The sequence below is a fragment of the Pituophis catenifer genome, unplaced genomic scaffold (assembly GCF_029215685.1).
Source record: "Pituophis catenifer annectens isolate HBS135680 unplaced genomic scaffold, rPitCat1.0.hap2 SCAF_1, whole genome shotgun sequence".
NCBI classification, from domain to species: domain Eukaryota; kingdom Metazoa; phylum Chordata; class Lepidosauria; order Squamata; family Colubridae; genus Pituophis; species Pituophis catenifer.
In genome coordinates, this window is record NW_027256881.1 from 312079204 (window position 1) to 312099037 (window position 19834).

General features: G+C 36.7%; 1 protein-coding gene across 8 annotated transcripts in view; it reads left to right on the top strand.

The window, feature by feature from the left end:
• The window catches only part of EVL (Enah/Vasp-like), a 161571-nt gene that overhangs the window by 77719 nt on the left and 64018 nt on the right, over positions 1-19834 (top strand). For 6 of the 8 annotated variants that reach the window (XM_070941782.1, XM_070941766.1, XM_070941808.1 and 3 more), the window contains exons 2-3: positions 14151-14319; positions 17733-17913. In XM_070941782.1, coding sequence (XP_070797883.1) covers positions 14151-14319; positions 17733-17913 — 350 coding nt within the window. The other 2 variants (XM_070941791.1, XM_070941798.1) reach the window with 2 other exon arrangements.

Consider the following 19834-nt stretch of genomic DNA (forward strand, 5'->3'; position numbering starts at 1 on the left):
TGCGGTTCCACTGGTGTTATTACAGCGGAATAATAAATAATACATTTTATGATGATGATGATGATGATGATGATGATGACAGTATACACAGCAAACGAGATGACCATGCTGGATTTCGTATCCCAAATCACTAGTCGAACACTTCTCAAGCGTTTAGGACTGCGTGATGTATCGGCGGATTATGCGAGCAGATCCCAGTACGGTGGCCTTCTGCAACTGACCAGTGGTGATCTTGTCAGCGCCAATTGTTTTTAAGTGCTTGCCTAGGTCTTTAGGCACAGCACCCAGTGTGCCGAGTACCACTGGAACCACCTGCACTGGTTTATGCCAGAGTCTCTGCAGTTCGATTCTCTGATATCTGGTGACTTTTTCAAGTTGTTTCTCATCGATTCTGCTGTCACCAGGGGGGAGTATTGTTGTTGTTGTTGTTGTTGTTGTTGTTAAATTAAAATGTGTATGCTGCCTAACTCTCAATGACAAGTTAGAATAGATCCAGAGAAGATCAACCAAGATGATAGGGGCCTGGAAGGAATGGTTGGACTCGGAGGCAGGAAAGAATAAAGAAAGATGTGGAGACAACAGTTGCTTTCTTCAAGTATCTGAATGGGAAGGGAAGAACTGTTCTGTTGTTCCAGAAAACAGAATAAGAAACTGGAGGTGTTTAGGGACTAGAGGACCATTTGTTGAGGATGTTGTACTGATGAATTGGACAGGAGTTGGGATTAGACGATCTTCAGAATCCCTTCTAAACTTTATGTTCTATGAAGAGGACTTGTAATATTTATTTTGAGTAAAATAAGAAGAGAAAGTACATGCTGAATCACGTAGTATTTGGTTGTTCAAGTTGACTCAGGTTTACTCAACCTTCCATCCTTTTGAGGTGGGTAAAATGAGGACCCAGACTGTTGGGGGCAATTTGATGACTCTGTTAACTGCTTAGCGAGTGTTGTAAAGCACTATGAAGTGGTATATAAGTCTAAGTGCTATTCCTATAGTATTTAAGAACTTATGTGAAGCTCTTTATTTGCTCCTGTAAATGCTGAAATTGTTAAAGGCTTTTAGTAATAGACCAAATCTGCTTAGAGCTGTTGGACACTTGGAGTCTCAAGGTTGTTGTTTTATAAATAAATATATTTAGCCATATTTTTGAAGAGGATAGTCAGGAACAGGTGCTGACAAAAACAAGCTGAGCTACTAATGATTTAGGAAAGTCCCCTCCATTAAAAAAAAAAAAAAAGCCATTCTTGTAAATTAGATCTCACTGCATGTGAAAGCTCTTTAACCTAGTTCTAAGAGCAGTGCTCATTTTCCTGCTTTGCTGACCTCAGTGATAACAGCAGGAAGAATTTAGAAAACTGTCATGTGCTATAGTGGTGAGACAAAGTTTGTGAACTCTTTAAAACTATATATAATTTGCAAGATCCAGATTAGAACTTCATCTAAATGTTAAGTGACTTTGATTGAACAGTATACTGTATCATGTTCTTATTGAAGATATTGAGCCAACATTCAGTATCTTGATTTGTTATAAAATTTTACATTTAGTAACTAGTAGCAATTATTTAACAGCAATAAATTCAGTCTTATCTTTCCTGTATCTATTGATGAATGTCCCCCATTGGCTTGGAGATTTTCCTCATTCAATCATAGATATTTTGGGTCTGCCTGTATTTGAGACCATGCCATAACATTCTAATTTAATTGGAACATCAAATTCAAATTTCTCCCTTTAAGTGAATTGATTGATGGTAACTGTAAGAGAGATCTTGGAGTCCTAGGGGGCAATCACTTAAATATGAGCCAGCAGTGTACTTCAGCTGCCAAAAAAGCCAATGCAATCCTAGACTGGATTAACAGAGGGATAGAATCAAGAGCATGTGATGTGTTAATATCATTTATAATGCCGTGAGAAGACCACACTTGGAATATTGCATCTAGTTTTGGTTGCCACACTATAAAAAAGATACTGAGACCCTAGAAAGACTGCAGAGAAGAGCAACAGAGATAATTAGGAGGCCAAAGGCCATGCCTAGTTTAATGAAAAGGACTAGGGATGACATGATAGAAGTGTTCCAATATCTAACGGGCTGCCACAAAGAAGAGAGGGTCAATCTATTCTCCAAAGCCATTGAAGTAAGAACAAGAAGCAATGGATGGAAACCAATCAAGGAAAGGAGCAAGCTAGAACTAAGGAGAAATTTTCCAACAGAACGATTGATCAGTGGAACAACTTGCCTCCAGAAGTTGTAGGTGCTACAATACTGAAAGATTTTAAGGAGAGATTGGACAACCATTTGTCTGAAATGGTATAGGGTTTCCTGCTTGAGCAGGGGTTGGACTAGAAGACCTCCAAGCTCCCTTCCAACTCTGTTATATGATTATTCCAGGACTTCATGCCCTTTTTCCAATAAAAACAGTGAATACTATTTCTGTATTTTCAGTAAAAACATGATACAGTACACCTTTTGGGACAGTGTTTGTTTAACCAGAATCCCTTTATTTATTAAGAGGGCTTAGAGAAAACTGATCATGCTGTGAGTCACATTACTGCAGGATTTGTTCTAAATTGCTGCAAAAGGATAGAATGTTGGATGACAACGAGGGAGACCCAGTTTAATGCAAGGATAGACATGTAAACTCACTGATAAGCTTAAACTTATCAGACCAGTCTATTTAGTATAAATGCTTTCTTGAGTTCCTGGAAAAAAGGTGGAATATAAATCTTACAGAAAAACAGTTCAACTGACTGCTATACATAGTAATAATTTTGTAACCTCAGCTCTTGCCATTGTGCCAACTTCTGAACATGAATTTCATATTTTAAGAGTCTCATGTCTTTTTCCAATCCCCTTTTGATCAATCATTTTTTTTTATCAAAAAGCACAACTATAACTTGTTTCCTGTATGTGTGCTTTCTTTTTTGGTAAAGCTTCCTTTTTCCTGTTTAGTTATGACTCTATAAAGTTAAAGCAGTTGGCTTTGTTCAAACTGTTAATGTGTACTTCTCCTTTGCAAATTGAAACTACAATGTAGTATTCGTACTGGACAAATCATTAGTACTCTGATTTTCTCCAAAAACACACTGAATAGTTTCTGTGATGGCAGCAAGGTAAGATTTTGACAAGCCTGCTAAGAATGAGATACCATTTCTTTGAAGAATAATACTCTATATTATGACAAGTAAGAATTCAAATCTGAAATCGTCAGCCCAAAAGTAATTTTAGACTTATTTATCATTACAAGGTGATTTTTTTTCAGTCTTCAGATTGTGGTTGTAGATTAAATCTTATTTGTTAGTTAGTGTGCTTACCTAGTTATCTACGTTTCTCATTTTAATGAATCTTACTGATTTTAAAAAAATGTTTTCTTAAACTGTCTTTATTGTATGATATGAACTGAATGCCATTCTGTTTAAATCCATGAAATTATTTTGCCATGTGCTGTTGAATATGTCATGCAAGTTGCATATAGAATTGCTACAAATTTTGCAACATTACTAATTCAGATAATCAATTCTAAACAGATTTAACTTGCTATTCTAATTAATCAAATATATTTACAGAACTATTTCTTTAATGCTATTTTCCATGTCAGTGTTTATTTGTGGCACTGTGAAAAATAGCAGCTATTCCTTAATGTTATATATTTAAAGTCTTTGCTTTTTTTAAAAAAAATCAGCAAATCACCATTTCTTTACCATACTGTTAAATAGTAAGCAAAAAGATTATCTGGGGAGATGAGAATTATTTGGCCTTTGGGTTATCTAACCTGCAAGGCCTTGAGTTTAGCTCTTTCCTTCCCCTCTCAATAACTGCAGGTGCCTCTGTTGATATGTATACAAATGACATTCTGTCTTAGCTATCTCCTTCTTTCTCCTAAGCAAGAGGATAGAGATATGTTTATATGCTTGTATTGTATTATATTCCAGCTGAAGTCCCTACATATCTGATGCTATCTTGGCTATTTCATATTCACCCTAAATGGAAAGATATATGGTGGCTGAGATTACCATGAGGAACCACTTGAAGTGACTCTTCCCAGAACTCAAGGAAGTTGCTTAGGTAGAATTTGAACCTTGACTCATCCAGATTGCACAAGAAAAAGAAGAAATCAAGACATGGTCTTGATCCTGTTTTCCATTCTGTCTCCACGATATAAATATATGTTTAAAATTAAATGTTCCAGCTACGAAAGAGGCACAGACAGTATAACAAAGCAAAGAGCTTTACTTCTCATATTCCTTGAAATAACAATATATGTTTATAATTTTCTTCACTTTGGGGAAAAAACAATGACGTACCTACCATTGTGACTACCTGGTTCTCTCTTGTAGATAGTAAGTTTAGAATAAGCACTGAGGCTGCGAATTGGAAGAAAGAAGCCCACTCTTTGGAACATTCCTTTGTAAGATTTTGAATCAATGGTTAATTTTCCATGGACTGAATTTGCGTCATGATTGATTTATTGATTATGAGCCATCAAGTTGATGTGAACTCTTAGAGGATATTAAGTTGAATTTACCTAAAAGCATCTGTCCCCAACTTGGCCCTTCAGGTCTTCCAATGGTGCACCTATTAGTGCTGTAATTGAGGACATCCATATTGATGCTGGTTACTCTGATCTTTTCTTCTTTTTTCAGCATAATAGACATCTCCAAATTTCTTGCTGGTTCCTTTAGTGCTGATAGGCAACCCTTAAAAGGCAGAAGCTGTCTATCACTTTAGTATCTTCATTGTTAATTGTGAGACTGGTTGCATTATCCGTTACCATAAGTGAGTTTTTATATTTGGTCCCACTTTTTTCACTGTGCTCTTTTGTTACAAGAGCTTTGTAATCGTTTGCATTTTCAGCTATTAGTCTCATCAGTGTAGTACAGGTTGTTGGTGATTTTCTTCAATTTTTAAAACCCTTCTCACCTTCCTTCAATCCTGCTCTCTTAATATATTTTCCACATGTAAGTTGAATAAATAATAGGAGAGTATACAGCTTTGTCTCATTCCTTTGCCAGCTTGGACCCAATCTATTTTGCCACATTCTGTCCGTACTGTGACTTCCTATCCTGTTTATAGGTTTTGCATGAGAATGAAATACTATTTAGGGCTCAGATGCCCCTCAGTTTTATTTTGCTTTTCTGTGAAATTAAGGATATTGTATGATAGTTTGCACGTTGTCTATGGAGATTCTCAATCATCCAGGTCATGGTTGTCCCAAGGTACTTCTCAAAAGGCAACTTGACTTTTTTGGGGGGGCTTCCTTGAAAATATTTCACTTCTCATCTGAAAAGCTTCTCCAGTTCTGATTGAATGGTGGAGAATAATTCTATTCCCCACCATTCTATTCTATTCCCCATCATTTTTCTATTCCCCACTATTCAGTCAGAACTGAAGAAGCTTCTTGGATGAAAAGTGAAATGTTTTCAAGGGAAAGAAGCCAAGAAAGTCTAGTTGCCTTTGAAAAGCACCTTTGCTGGCTTCCATGTTCTATGAAGTCACCTTTCTTTAGTAGTGGTGTGTATATTGTCATCTTCCAATCTGTTGGCCACTGTAACATTCTCCAGATTTTCTAGCATGGGTTGATTACAAGTAGTCCTCTACTTACAACCACAATTGCTATCAGAATTTCCATTGCTAAGGAAGGTAGTTGTCAAGTGAGTTTGCACCTGATTTTATGACCTTTCTATCACAGTTGTTAAGCAGATCACTGCAATTGTTAAGTAAATAATTCGATTGTTAAGTGAATCCAGCTTCCCTCATGAACTTTGTTTGTCACACTTTGTTAGTGTGAGGACTGGTAATAAGTCATTTTTTCAGTGCCATCATAGTTTTGAATGGTTGCTAAATGAATGATTGTAGGTTGAAGACAACCTATATAAATCCTTTACTGATTCTTCTTTTATTTTTCCCATAAATTTTCTATGAGTGTTACACCAGCTTCTTTAGCCTTCTGACTTGGTAATAATCAGATCTAACTTTCATCTTCCAGTATTAGAGATTCCTGTAAGTAGGAATCATATTCTAAGATAGGTTGGCATCTCTGCTGTACAAAATTTCAGTACTGTATATTCCTTCCACCTTTGAATCTACTTTGAATAAGTTACTATCAGTCCAGTGATCTTCTTTAGCATATCAGTTTGAGGTTGGAACCTCAAATTTCTATAGTAGCAGTATAAATAAGATGTCAGTGCTTTGCCATTGTAACATGATTCCGTGTCTCTTTTTGTGGCCAATTTCCTGCCATTTTTAAGTCAGGCACCAACAATATAAAATAGAGACACCATAGTTAAATCAAGTCTGTCTGGAGGAGAATCCTGAAACATTAGTTGTCAGAAGTAGTATTGAAATTAATTTTATCTCTATTAGTTGGCTTGTTCATAAGACAGATATGGCCAACGTCTGGTGAGTATAAACTACAGATGTCACACCTGAGTGATTTCAATCGGTCAAATAACCAAGTGACCAGGTCAGATTCATTTATTTATTTTTACTAGGGAAAGTGGACCTTTTTTTCTTTTTCTAATCATGTTATCTCTATTTTAATGATTTTGTGGGGACTGAACCAATCACGATCAGGAAAGAACCTTATAATGCAAGTGGAGATCAATGATTCCAAGTGAAGAACTTACATTAATGATAGCCTTTTTATAGTGAGATATAGCGTATCCTGTGTATGTTACATTACATCCTGTAGTATGTATGTTGGGCATTGTCTTGGTTCAAAAATAAAGTTCAATTTACTTTGAGGTGTAACGTCTCTTAAAAGTCAGCATAAAATGCCTTTTGATTCACTGCACATCTACGTCAATAACCTTTGGATCTCTACATTATAATGCTGAGTATGGGTTCTGTTTTGCAGACTTTTCAGATTTATTTCAGCTATTGAATATGTAATGTATTTACTCATAATGTTCTTTAAAAAGAAGAAAATCACTTTGCACTTTTGTTTTGAATCATGTACTGATACATCTTTTGCCTCTTTCATCGTGCAATTTCCTAATACTTACTTGGTTCTGATGTGAAAATTATTCTAGTGATAGTTCAAATTCCTCAATAACTCAAAAGAATCTTCTACAATCTTTTCAAACCCATTGTCACTCCATGAGCACTTTAGAAACAGTTTGGTGTTAAGTAGCTGTTGTGTAACAGAAAGGTTGTTGAAAGCTGTTCTCTGAAGTGGTTTACTGGTAAGGTTCATCTCAAAATCATTGAAATGTGAAAATTTAAACTTTCAAAAGCTATTTGCAAGAGAGTCTATATTTACACATATTGTATCATTTTAGGAGAGTAGAATTAAACTTTTCATTTAGTACCTTATAGATATTTCCAGGCACAAACTGAAATTCTTTGAAGAGTGTGAGTTTTCAAAATTGTCTAACTATATTTTCAAAAATTAGGGCATGCAAACAGAGTTAACAATGTGTTGAACTTGAAGAAAAACTATACATACGCATTGTGTCAAGTCAAAGCAATTATTTGGGCCTAATAACATTTGGCAGTATCTGGTAGCTTTTGATAAAATTTTGTTCAAGTCAAGCTTGACTCGTGGTGAATTCATGTCCATGTAGCTTTCTTGTCAGTTACACAGATATAGTTTGCCTTATATCTTCTGTGTTTTGTCTTGTTTTTGACCACCTGGTTAGCCAGGTATTCCTAGGAAATCCCATTCAGGTTCTAAATAGGCCGAACACCATCCATTTACTTGGGCAAGTGGCATTAAAAGGCAGATTACCTCTGATATGAGAAGTTATTTTAAAGTTATATTACTTTGCTCTGTAATTAAATTACATTTTCTCAATTCAACCAATCTTGTTTTACATTAAACTTACATTACCGTACATTTTTCCTAAAAATTGCCATAACTAATTTTATTTTAATTAACTGTTTAATATATTAGCTCTTCAGAGTATGTGGATTGCAGCAACAGGCATGTGGCTTCTTATCTCTATCATACTAGGTAACATCGGTCAGTTGTACATCCTGTATAATCTCAGGTTTTTGTTTTTTGTTTTTGTTAAACAGCCATACTAAATGCAGCTTACATTGGCTTTAGCCAAATCATTCTAGTAAAGTCAGAACCATAGGTTTATGATTTCCTGTTGGCTTGAGAGAAAAAAATATTATTGCATTCACATAAGTTAAAAAAAATATCTGGTTAACCAACAGGAATTAGAATTGCTTGTTGTCGTTTATAGTAAAGAAGAAGCTCATTTTTTTCCCATAACTTCCCCAACTGTAGAATGTACTGCTGAACTTTTATGTGACTGGTATGATCTATTTTGCTTATAAGCAAGTATTGTGGTCCAGGTGTGTTTGGACTAATATTACAGATACGTAATTTGGCACTTATCTGTTGCTGTAAATTAGAGAGGAATGGTAAATTGTGTCATCCTCTCCAGTACTGATATCTGCTTGCATATTGTTTAATGTAATTTTTTTCCTTGGCTTTCGTTCTTTCTTTTCTGCTTAAACAAAAATATGAAACTGTATGTCTGTTCAGGGCTGTTTCTCAGAGGCTCTGATGAATGAGACGTTACAGAAAGCTTCGAGAATCCTGCTGGTCTTCTGGGACAGGCTTTTTGTTTCTCTGGAGCAGTGTTTCTCAACCTTAGCAACTTTAAGATGTGTGGATTTCAACACATAAAATTCACTAACCAGTGTGCTGGCTTGGGAATTCTGAGAGTTGAAGTCCACAGACCTTAAAGTTACAAGGTTCAGGGAACACTGCTGTGGAGTATGGTGGAGCAGGGGGAATGAGCAGGGATATTAGAGAGCCAGTTTGTTGTAACAGTTAAAGATACTGCCTTAGAAACCAGGAGATGAAAATGCCAATCCTACTTTAGGCATGAGACAGCCAGCTAGATGACTTTAATCCAGTTGCTCTTCTCAACCAAACCCATCTCACGTGGCTGTTTTTGTGAGGAAAATAAAAGGATGAAGGGGAGTATTATGGATATTTGGTGCCTTGATTCACTTATCAAGTAACAAAGGTGGGTTAAAAATCTAATAAACAAAATAAATACAACACTCTTGGTAGTGGTGATGGTAATATAGATATATGTGCACAACTGGTGAGCTCTCAAAATAACCCTACCAGGTCTCTTGATCTTGCATAAGAAAAACAAATATACAAGTTACTGAGATATTTTTTAAAAAACAGAGTTATTTAATAAAAGGAGAATAAGAAAAAAGTATCAAGTCTCTAAATAACAAAACCAGAACAGTGGAATCTAACAGAGAGCAAGGAAATAATTCTAAAAATTATTCTTGTTTGTACACCTCAGAAGATCATAATTGTAGTCCATTTATTCAGTTAATAGAGCAGCTGTCACCTGAAAGATTGGGAGGAGGGGCTATTATTTCAGCCCTTCCCTTGTATGGCTTTATTTTGGGGGGATGCCTGTTTCTCTCTACTTTTCAGAATCTCTTTCAGTCATTTGCATTTTAAAAAGTTTTAAGGACATCCACTTCTTGATCATCTAAGATCAAAACTTGCTGTATTTCAAGCATTCCAGAAAGGCTGCATGTACAGTCTTAAGCTCTTCCTCAAATTTCAGATATATTGGAAAATTTCATTTGGCTGCAAATGCCAACACCAGCACATCAGAGGAGGCTGCACTGTTATCATATAAACCTAACTAACATTTGCTTCACTGAAGCAAATGAAAAAAAAAGATTTGATGTCATTGTAGAAGAACTTTGTAAGGCTTGAGAGAATATGAAGATACAGAAAAGTCTTTCAGCCTTCTAGCACAATGTATTGTAAAAAGGTGCTTCACATTGTTGACTGTGTTAACTTAATTATTTTCTTTACTGCCTGGCAGAATTTTTCTGTACAGTCTTGAACAGAGAATACTTTTTCCAGTCATGGAACTATCCCAAAGTTATTTATATTTTATGGTAACTGAACCAAAATTTTGCATGCCAAAGTGATATACTGAATTACAACCCTGGGCAAAATACTTTTGTGTTTTGGTGTTATAATTTGGTCTAAAATGATGAGGGTTGAGGTGCAATCCACCAGGAACATCTTCTGCTCAAAATGAATGAGAATTATGATGCTGTGACTCATTTCCTGCCAGATGCAAAAGCAGATCTATAGCTGCTGCCCAAACCATTAGCCCCAGCTCTTCCTTCACCTCCCCTTTGTATGGCATCACATTATTTTGGTACACAATTTCATTGCCTTTCTTCAAATTCACTGGGACTTAGGAAAAATCATTGCTGAATGATATTACATCATGTTATACAAACCCAGACATCTCAAAGCAGCAATATAGGGCAGCTTTTTTGCAGCAATCTTACCATCTACCATAGCGTCTCATTCAGTCCCCAAAGAAATTAGACTGGGTAAGACTGATTGTGCTTCAAGTGTTGTCATGTGTTTTTAAAAACTGCCACTTACTTAAAACAAAAGTTGTAATCCCAGCAGTCACCATTAATCATGCAGTGTACTACAATATGCATGTTGTTAAGTGTCGGTATTTGGGATCGTTTCCAGAAGAATCCCTCACTGTTTCCTTTTTCTACACAATGATGATTCTTGCCAAGTTTGTGATTCAGGAGAAATATGTTCTAAGTACTTGGTTGGCCTCATCCTGAGAATTACACCTACCCATAAGACCATTAGTTGTTTCAAAAGTTGGCTCCTTGATATACTAGAAATCAGAAATCCAGTAATTAGAATAGAAAACTCACAACTGCAAACATAAGCTTCAAGGATATAATTCCTTCTAATTGTCACAGATATCTTCTTCTTCTTCTTCTTCTTTTTTTTTTGGCCATTTCTTTTTTAATTTGATTTATATGCCGCCCTTCTCCGGAGACTCAGGGCGGCTTACAATGCGCTAAGCAATAGCCTTCATCCTTTTGTATATTTATACAAAGTCAGCTTATTGCCCCCACAACTGGGTCCTCAATTTACCTACCTGAAATATTGACACTTTGGGCCCCATTTTGACATTATCACTTAGGGGTGTACTCACTTTTGTTGCCAGTTTAGACATTAATGGCTGTGTGTTGCATTATTTTGAGGGGACAGAACATTTACACTGTTATATAAGCTGTACAATCACTACATTGTAGTCAAGTGTCATTTCTTTAGTGTTGTCACATGAAAAGATATACTTAAATATTTACAAAATGTGAGGGGGTGTACTCCTGTGATATACTGTAATTGATGGTATGACATGTAATGATAGAAGGACTATCATAATTTCATGACAGAATCCTACCATCTATTGTGAGCTTTTAAATAAATATTAGCGTAAGAGTAGAAGCTCCTGAAGCAGTGTGGAAACGGGCTTTTAGGCTTTACCATGAGAGTTTATCAGAGGAGAAATTGAAATGTAAAGAGGCATTCTAGTGTTGTGAGTCTGGTAATAACTTGTATATACAGTCCCGCCTGGGTTGAGTTATAAAAGAAAAGCAAAATGTTTTTTAAAATCTGAAATTAGAACCCAGCAGTACATAATGATATGGCTTATCCATTATAAATTCCATATTTGTAGCACCATAAGAACATGAGTGTCATCTCGAATAACACAGTGACCCATCAGGATGGCATTCTGTGCCCACATTGCCAAACCAGATGCTTTATGGGCACCCCATGATGTTAACCGGAGAGTGATAACCTTTTCTTGCTATTTGAATACAGCAGTCAATATTTAAGGGAGTGGTAAACAGCTCTTTAGACTACTAGCCCCTGATAGCCCAATCTTCCAGGCCCTTTTTAAAATATTCTAAATTGGTAGCCATCACTGTAATTGCACAATGAAATTATACATTGTTTAAAGATATATATTTGTGTGTGTGTGGGTATGTGTCTTTTTTTTTTGGAGGGGGGGATTCTCAAGCTCCATAATATCCTCTTTTAGTTATGTACACAATGTTCCAATAGAGTCACTATGATTTAGCTAAGGGGATTGCAATATTGATGCTTTATTTTAAAATCTCCAAATTGTGCCTCCCCCCCCCCATTACATTCTGAGTTGATATTTTCTTTGACTTATTTACCATGACTCCAGGATACCTTCCCCGATCAGCTGCTCCCAACTGCCAGCAACTTTCAACCCATTCATTAATGTATGAAGTTTGAATTTTTCTGCTGATGTACGGTACATTGCTCTGCGTGGAACTGCATTTGACATCTGGCACTCATTCATTCATATAGTTTGGAGAAATATTTTTGGAGCTCTTCACTGTATATTTTATTTTCCTGTTGTGATAAATTTTTGTAGTGTTGGCAAATTTGGCTACCTCTGTGCTCAAAACAAAACAAAAAAAAAACGTTCTGGCCCAATGTTAAAGTCTCTTCAGTATACATTGCAGAGCATTAATTGTAGTTTTGCTAGATTAGAGTTCCAGTTCTCATACCAACAACTCCACTAGGTTAAATTGTAATTCTACTCACAGTTTTATGTTGATCAATATTTACTTTTCTATTTTTAGAATTATTTTGTGATTGCATTCTTCTATCCTAGAATGCAATCTCTATGTGAAATACACTATAAGAGCACTATAACTTAAGAAGTGCTTTTAATCTTAACTGTAGCACTTTTCATTGTTTTTTAAAACATTCTTAGCCTAAAAAATAGATTAGGAAGGAGGTGATACAACAAGAAAAGAAAAAAAAATTGTCCTTTTATTTCTCTGCTTAGAATTACTGCTAGTAGCTTGATTAACAAGTATCCAGTATTGCTATTTAAGGCACAGACATCAGTAGTGTAATACAAGAAATATTTTTCTTTCACATAAAAAGCTGGGTCTTTTCCATTAAAAATAAAACAAAATGAAGTTTCTGCATAGAAGATTGGCTAAGAATTGTTTTGGTTGGTTTTTTTTAATGTCTATTAAATGTGATAATTTAAATTTTTAAATTACTTTTTTTATATGTGAATAATTAAATGAGGTTAGATTTCTTTGATTTAGCTGATAGCAATTTAAAAAATCCCTCTTCAAACAATTTGTGTGATGGATATACACAAACTGGTATTTGTGCAATAGGACTTCCTGTACTTTTCTTCATTTGTACTGTATCTCCAATATTTCTTTGGTGATCTTTGGGAACTGGAAGGGACAAAAACAATCTAGTTTGCCATTCCATTTGTTCTATTGGCAGGCGAACTCAAATTCTTAAATCTTGTAAGGAGAAGTTCTGCTGTGAACAGTCTTCTTAGCACTTCCCTTGAAACGTACAATGTTTAAGTAAGGATGAATGGCTTGTAAGAAAATTGAGCTTGATTAAGTCCTGGGCTTCAGATAAACTTATGAAACAGAGTTTCTTCTACATTGAGTTCTCTAAAAAAACTATAAGCAGTAGGCAAGATCATTTTCCCCTCTGATAGCACAAACCAGCACAACCAGGCCAGCTTTACAGAAACTCTGAAGGTGTGAAACTGGGTAGGGATCCTATTTTAGCATATAGTATGTATTTTGTATGCATACGGTCATTTTTAAATATTTCATTTTACAGGCTAGAGGGAATGTGTGAATCAGTCCTTTCATTTTCATGTGTTCATAAGTCTGCTTCATGCTTATTTGTTTTAGTCATCATTGGAAAAACAAAAACGAATTTGCATTTAAATATGAAAATATTTGTTTTCCACAGTCAGTGTATTACTCTATGCATTTTATCCAAAACATAAAATGTAGAGACTACAAGATAATGTTCAGATTTCCATTGGTGAAATTTGAATTGAATCATTTCATTTAAAATGCAAATGTCTACCATGTTTCCCCTAAAATAAGGCCCTGTCTTATATTTTTTGAATCCCGAAATAAGCACTTGGCCTTATTTTCAGGGAGGTCTTATTATTTTGGGGTGTGTTGAGCAAGACGAGGCTCCTCTTGCCATCTTACCTGATTTCCAGCTCTGTCTCCCTAACCCTAACCAGAGGAAGTGGTGGGGACCGGCTGCACATGTATTTAAATATGTTTGGGGAGGGCTTATTTTCAGGGAGGGCTTATTTTTTGAAGGGGCTTATTTTAGCGCATGCACTCAAAAGCCCGATTGGGCTTATTATCGGGGGATGTCTTATTTTCAGGGAAACAGGGTAACATTACTACTATTGCACTACTATTTCAGATTATAAAATATATCACAGATTTCGTGCTTCTCTTTGATTTATTGTTTATTTTTATTGATTTATTTTTCAGTGAACAGAGTATATGCCAAGCCCGGGCATCAGTTATGGTTTATGACGATACCAGTAAGAAATGGGTGCCAATAAAGCCTGGACAACAGGGCTTCAGCCGAATCAACATCTATCACAACACGGCCAGCAACACATTTAGAGTAGTTGGAGTTAAACTTCAAGATCAACAAGTGAGTGTTTTTTCAGCCTTTCAACCATACAAGTTCTAAAATAGAATTCTAAGAACAGTGGTTGTTCTGTGTCTTAGAAAAAGGTATATTAGTGTGTGTATGTACATATAAACTTTTTATTTTAAGAGTACATTCTTTCCTCTGTGGTTGAAATACATAATTTATGCTGAGCAAAGGATGCCTTATGCTGAAGTGGGCTGTTGCTCCATTTAACACAGATCTGTCTCAAGTGGTTACAAGAAGTTCTCCAGGGTTTCAGATAATTCCAGCATTACCAAGAGATGCCAGCTTTTATATGTGGGATACTGTATAAATAGCATGTGGTACACTCCAAGCTTTATACTCCCCCCCATTTGTCTGAATTATTTATTTATACATACTGTTCTACTTCAAACCCCTTGCCTTACAAGAAAACTCTCATTAGCATAATAATCTTCTATAGTCATCATTTGCTGTGAAAGTCCCTTTGAACTTTATGGCCTTAATGATTATCAAAAGGCAAGCAAGCTGAAGCTCTCCATATCTTCAGAAACAAGATGTTTCTTATCATCTGGATTTGAATGAGCAGCTTCATTCATCCAGTAGCCCTTCTTAAGATAAGTTCACAGAACTAACTCTAGTCAATAAAGATGATCTAATACAGGGGTGTCAAACTCAAGGCCCGGGGGCCGGATCCAGCCCACGGGGTGCTTAGACCTGGCCTGTGGACCCGCCCTGGAAACAGTGAAGGACCTGCCCGCTGTGCCTCTGCCAGCGAAAACGGAGCTTACGACCCTCCCTGAGCTCCATTTTTGCTGGCAAAGGGCTGCAGGAGGCCGTCGCGGCCAAAAATGGAGCCTTGATGAGTGACCTCGAGCTGGCCACGCCCACCCTGACCATGCCACCAGACACACACACACACACACACACACACACACACACACACACACCATGAGGTCAAACACAACCCTAATGCGGCCCTCAATGAAATTGAGTTTGACACCCCTGATCTAATAGATGCCACATATGTAGGAATTAAAAAGTTAAAATCTCAAATTGGCTGGAAGCCTATTGGTTTATCAGTAGATTAACTTCAATAATGTGGAAACTACCAAACTGGCACACTTTTTTTTTTGCAGAAGTAAATTGGACTACTTCAGTTTCAATTTCTGAGTCATTCAAGGAGAGCTCCATTTTAAAGTATTGCAGTAATCTAAACATGAGGTGGGAATGAATCAAAGTTATATTGGCTTTCTGTTTCCAAAAGGACTGTGTTTGGCTCATCAGTCAAATTGGAAGGTCTCCTAGCCAGTCTTTACTTGATGGTCAAGCAGGAACCAGTGCCTCTTTGAATTTTTGCAGGCAGTCTACAAGAATATCATAATTGATGGCATAAAATGCTGCTTAAATGTACACTAGGACCAAGAGGTATACAGTCCAGCTATATATACCTTGACATAGATGATTCCACCAGAGTAACCAATGTTGTTTCTCTTCCATGTCAAGGCCTGCATAATGATGATCCATTTCTTTTAGGATTTTCTGTAGAAGAAGCCTTGCCATCTTCTCTAAAAAAAAGAAGATTGGAGATTGGGCAGAAGTTCTGTAATATAGCTGAATAGAAGTATGCCTCCTTTATATTAGATGGTTTCTCTCTTTCCATCAGAGTGATATCACTTACCTTCCAGATCCAGCTGAAGGCATTCTACTTAGGAAGGCAGGATTGGCATAAATCCAATCATGCTGCAGAGGATTGTTTTCACTTTCTTGATCTCTACAAGCTCAAAGGGATCCCAGATAATCTTGTTAGACATTACCCTTGTCACCTCGTAAGATTCTGCCCAATTAGTGTCTATTTTCAATGAATGTGAATCATTTTATCTCAAAGAATCCCATACAATTATTGTGGTGGTCAGCATAGAGATCAGCTTCTTTACCCAGGGCTACTATGTGATGTGAGTCTGGAGACATAGGAAAAGCGGTGAAGAAAACACATTCCACTCCTTTTATGCTACTAAATACTCCTAAACTCACTGATTGTCTTCTGCCAATTTTATTATATATCTCTCTCTTTAGCTGCTTCATTTCTTGAAGCTTTGCAAAAAGGGAGGCCTTCAGTCTTCAACTTGGGAAAGTCTGCTTGTATTCAGTCATGTTTAATGTCCTTGTTGAATCCCAGAAAATAGTTACTTGAAGGCTGGAAAAATTCCTAGGTGCCCTCGGAATTGGATTTATGTCTTGGATTTATTAGGTGACTGGGGCAGGCCATTTTAACCATCCCATTGCCCTCACAGGGGTCAGGTGAGGTGACAATGTGCATAATTGACTGGACTGTAGCAAGAGGGCTGATGGCAGTGTCCCCTACTTTCAGGTCACATTACTGCTACACCCTTGCAGAATGTACTTTATTTCCAAACTGTATCTGATTTAGGCATTTGGATCTGAAGAGGAAGCATACCTAGACGGAAAAGAGCAAATTTTATAATATGGTATTATGATACTTAGGAGTCTGAGCTGGAAGGGCAGGGCAAAACAAGGAGTTGTATAGACTCTGGAGCAGGGGTGAAATCCAGCAGGTTCTGACAGGTTCTGGAGAATCAGTAGCGGAAATTTTGAGTAGTTCGGAGAACCGGCAAATATCACCTCTGGCTGGCCCCAGAGTGGAGTGGGAATGGAGATTTTGCAATATCCTTCCCCCAGGAGTGGGATGGGAATGGGGATTTTGCAGTATCTTTCCCCTGCCACACCCACCAAGCCACACCATGCCCACCAAGCCACGCCCACAGAACTGGTAGTAAAAAAATTTGGATTTCACCAGTGCTCTGGAGGCTCACTATTGGTGATTCTGGCAGAATGGTTGAGATAAACCCTAGCTCAGTTATAAATATTTGCTTTACGTGTGGGGGCCCCAAGCTATAATCCCTAGGATCTGCAGCTAAAAGAATCAGATAACAGGTGTTGAGAAAGATTCCTTCATATTTGGGCTCCCAAGAGAACAGACAATACTGGGCTAAATGAAAAGATAGAACAATCTCATTCAAGACATCTTCTTGATTTCTGCCTTTCTGGAAATATATTTGGGGGGAGGAATCAAAATTTATTTCAAAAAGAAAATAAAGTCTTATATAAAGAGAAAAACAAGGTATATAACATTTGACTATAAAACAATGTTAAGATGATACATGGGTTTATGTGTATTGTTTTTCCTGCTAATTCGAATTAGTAGCTGCTAATTCATTATTATCTTAGTAGGTTGTTGTGCTGCCTTCTAGGCTATTTCTCCTTCTGATGCAGCTAATATTAACCCATTCATAAAACCAGATAATAAAATTATGCACTATTATAGTAGTAAAAAAACAATCGTATGAAAATAATGGCATCAGGTTAAAGCGTATGTTCTTAGTGACTGCTCATTTCTTACATTTCAATTTCAGGTAGTGATTAATTATTCAATTGTGAAAGGATTGAAGTACAATCAGGCAACGCCAACATTCCATCAGTGGCGTGACGCACGGCAGGTTTATGGACTGAACTTTGCTAGTAAAGAAGAGGCAACCACATTTTCAAATGCAATGCTATTTGCCCTAAATATCATGAACTCACAGCAAGATGGAGGTAAGACAAATAATTATGATTATCGGTCCACCATCACCACCTCTGTTAGCAAATTATAGCCTGTTACACAGTAGTACAAATATTAGAGTCAGGATACATGACTCATTCAGAGTGCAATATCTGCCCTTTTTTGAAAGCAAATGAAGGCAAAACCTTGGTATTTTTAAAATATGCATTTTTCTGTTTTAAGGCTTGTGTTAAATTTAAGAGAACACTACTGCTAGCAATAGCACATGCTGTTTTCTGTCTCTGCCCCATGGGGGGTGGGGATATGGATGCTCATAAAACAAATATAATCTAGGCACTTTTCATAGCTGAAATTTTACTGTTTTCATTATTATGAAGAAGTGTGATACCTTTCTTTTTCTTGTTTTAATCCAGTGGTGGGATTCAACAGGTTTGGGCCGGTTCAAACCAGTTGTTAAATTTCTGGCTGGCCCTGCCCCTCCCAGCCCCTCCCAGGAGTCCCCACGCACCCCATTTTTGCTCCCAGGAGGCTGCAGGAAGGACTACTAGGCCCAAAACGGGCCCGGGGGGTCAGGGCATCCCCCTCACAGCCTGTTTTTTGCTCCCAGGGAGGTGCAGGAAGCCAAGTGCTGCCTGTCACATCCCCTGGCCACGCCCACCCACCCAGTCATTAGGGCAGAGAACTGGTTGTTAAATTATTTGAATCCCACTACTGTTTTAATCCATCTGTGCGAGATCTATATGAGACATGAATTTGCTATGTGATGTTTAGCTTTGTTTTGTCAATCCCATTAGGTAGACCACACTATGAAATTAATTCCACAGGTTGTCTACAACTACTTTTATTGTGATTGGCTCTAACAGTAGAATCTTGTGCTGCAGATTGTGCTATAGCTCTTCTTCCTTATAATTTAATAAATCAGGAAGGAGTTTGTCTGAGTCACATCTGTTCTGGAATTAAAAATAATATTTTGGCTCCTTTTACTAGGCTAGAACTTCTGCATATCCCCAAGAAAGTTATCTTCCTCACTCTCTATAGGTCCTTATCCTAAAATAAATGTGAACATAAGATTTGGTTGACCATGATGTTTACTTCTGCTTTTCATATGCATACAAGATTTTTCTTCCCACGGCATATAGAATAATTGTTAAGTTAGAATAATGCTTAGCAATTTTTTTCTATTTTCCCCCAAAATCTAGTTGCACTTGCTTTTAGACACATTTTAAGCAAATGCTTGAAATATGAACAAAAAAATGTAAAAATAACAGTGTGTAGAGCTTTCCAGTTTATTTTGTTATCACTAAATAAACATGATTGAGTCTTCTCAAAGATGAAGAAATGTCAATTTGTATTTCCTAAACTCAGATTATTATTTAACAGGTCTGTGTTTGAATTTTATTGTACATTATTGTGATCGTTTTTGAGAAAGAAGTAAGGATGTCAAATTGATGGGATTAGTTACTTAGACTACTTCTGATGTCCTATTTTTAACATTTACTTTCTTCATAAATCAGACTCAGTACTTTATGTTGAGGTGTTTGTGAGGTTTATATAGATCATCTTGAGTGTTTGGCAGTAAACTGCTTATTACACTCAGACACCCATCTGTATGACTACCATGAGTAAATTAATTTGGCAGCATACAAATGTAATTGATTGATTAATTGATCTGCTCAGTGGTGTAGGTTGAAAAAAGGAGGAATTAACACTATATCTGCTCTCACCAGGTTCCATTTGTTTTAGCTGCAGCAGAATATTTTTGAAGCAGTGTATTCTTTGGGAGATCATTGAATACCTGGGGATAGTGCTGGCCATTTTTTTTAACCATTAGAATTATCTTTATCAGTTTTTGGTTTTTTGTTTAGATTCCCTAAGAAAATACTCTCAGTCTTTAATAAATAAGTGTCTTGAACCATTGAATTGAATAGTCATGTTAATTTAATCAATCCATCC